General features: G+C 58.7%; 1 protein-coding gene across 4 annotated transcripts in view; it reads left to right on the forward strand.

Moving 5' to 3' along the window:
- SGSM1 (small G protein signaling modulator 1) overlaps positions 1-1048 on the forward strand; it is a 94069-nt gene that overhangs the window by 76815 nt on the left and 16206 nt on the right. For all 4 annotated transcript variants that reach the window (XM_006890460.1, XM_006890462.1, XM_006890461.1 and 1 more), the window contains one exon: positions 202-792. In XM_006890460.1, the coding sequence (XP_006890522.1) occupies positions 202-792 (591 nt within the window). The remainder of the gene's footprint in view (positions 1-201; positions 793-1048) is intronic.

A 1048-nucleotide genomic window follows, 5' to 3' on the forward strand; every position in this document is an offset into this window, starting at 1 on the left:
TTGAAAAGGTATGGAGACAGGACACATCCCTGGTCGTACGCCCTTCCCAACTTCGAACCACGCAGTGTTTCCTTGCTCTGTTCAGCAAAAATTAACCTGCATGGAGGCTCCAGGAACATCTCACAACTGACCGCCTAGGGTTTTTTCTAACTGATGGACTATTATTACATCTCTCTCTCTCTCTGTGCACCTTGTTCTCAGGTGTTTGAGTCTGTGGACGAGGTGGAGCCAGTGGAGACAGAAGGCAGGTTGGAGGAGAAGCCGCCCAAAGTGCCCAATGGGAGCCTGGTGAATGGCCCCTGCTCCCCAGACTCTGGCCACCCTTCCTCCCACAACTTCTCCTCGGGCCTCTCGGAGCACTCGGAGCCCAGCCTGAGCACGGAGGACAGCGTCCTGGACACCCAGCGGAGTGCCCCCGCAGTGCTGCGTCTGGGGGACAGCAGCCTGGACGAAGGACAGAGCAGCGAGGCCACCACTTCCCGGGACGAGGCGCCCCGTGAGGAGCTGGCTGTGCAGGACAGCCTGGAGAGTGACCTGCTCGCCAATGACAGCATGGACGAGTTCATGTCCATTGGCGGCAGCCTGGACGTGGCCCTGCCGGACAAGGAGGCTGTGGGGCTGGAGGGCTGGGGGCCCAGCGAGCCCGAGAAGCGCAGCCAGGCGGACAGCGAGGACAACCTGTCCGAGGAGCCCGAGATGGAAAGCCTCTTCCCCGCTCTGGCCTCGCTGGCCGTGACCACTCCTGTCAACAACGAGGCATCGCCTGTGTCTTCGAGTGGCGTCACCTATCCTGTGAGTCCCCTCGCTCGGTTTTCTGACCTGTAACTGGGGGAGGGAGTTATGCACAGTGCCCAAGGTGCAGTCCTCCACTAGGCAAACCTTACTACATCGAAGTAGTCCTGTCGAGTTGGAATCAACCCATAGCTGACCCTCCAGCAGGTTCTCAGAGGTAGTTTAATCACATGGAAAGAGACTGCCCATCTTTCTCCCGCAGAGTTCTTGCTGTTACGTGTTGTCGAGTTGCTTGCGACTCATAGTGACCCTATGT

Source organism: Elephantulus edwardii, unplaced genomic scaffold, assembly GCF_000299155.1.
Source record: "Elephantulus edwardii isolate Elephantulus edwardi_28Jun2011 unplaced genomic scaffold, EleEdw1.0 scaffold00089, whole genome shotgun sequence".
NCBI classification, from domain to species: Eukaryota; Metazoa; Chordata; class Mammalia; order Macroscelidea; family Macroscelididae; genus Elephantulus; species Elephantulus edwardii.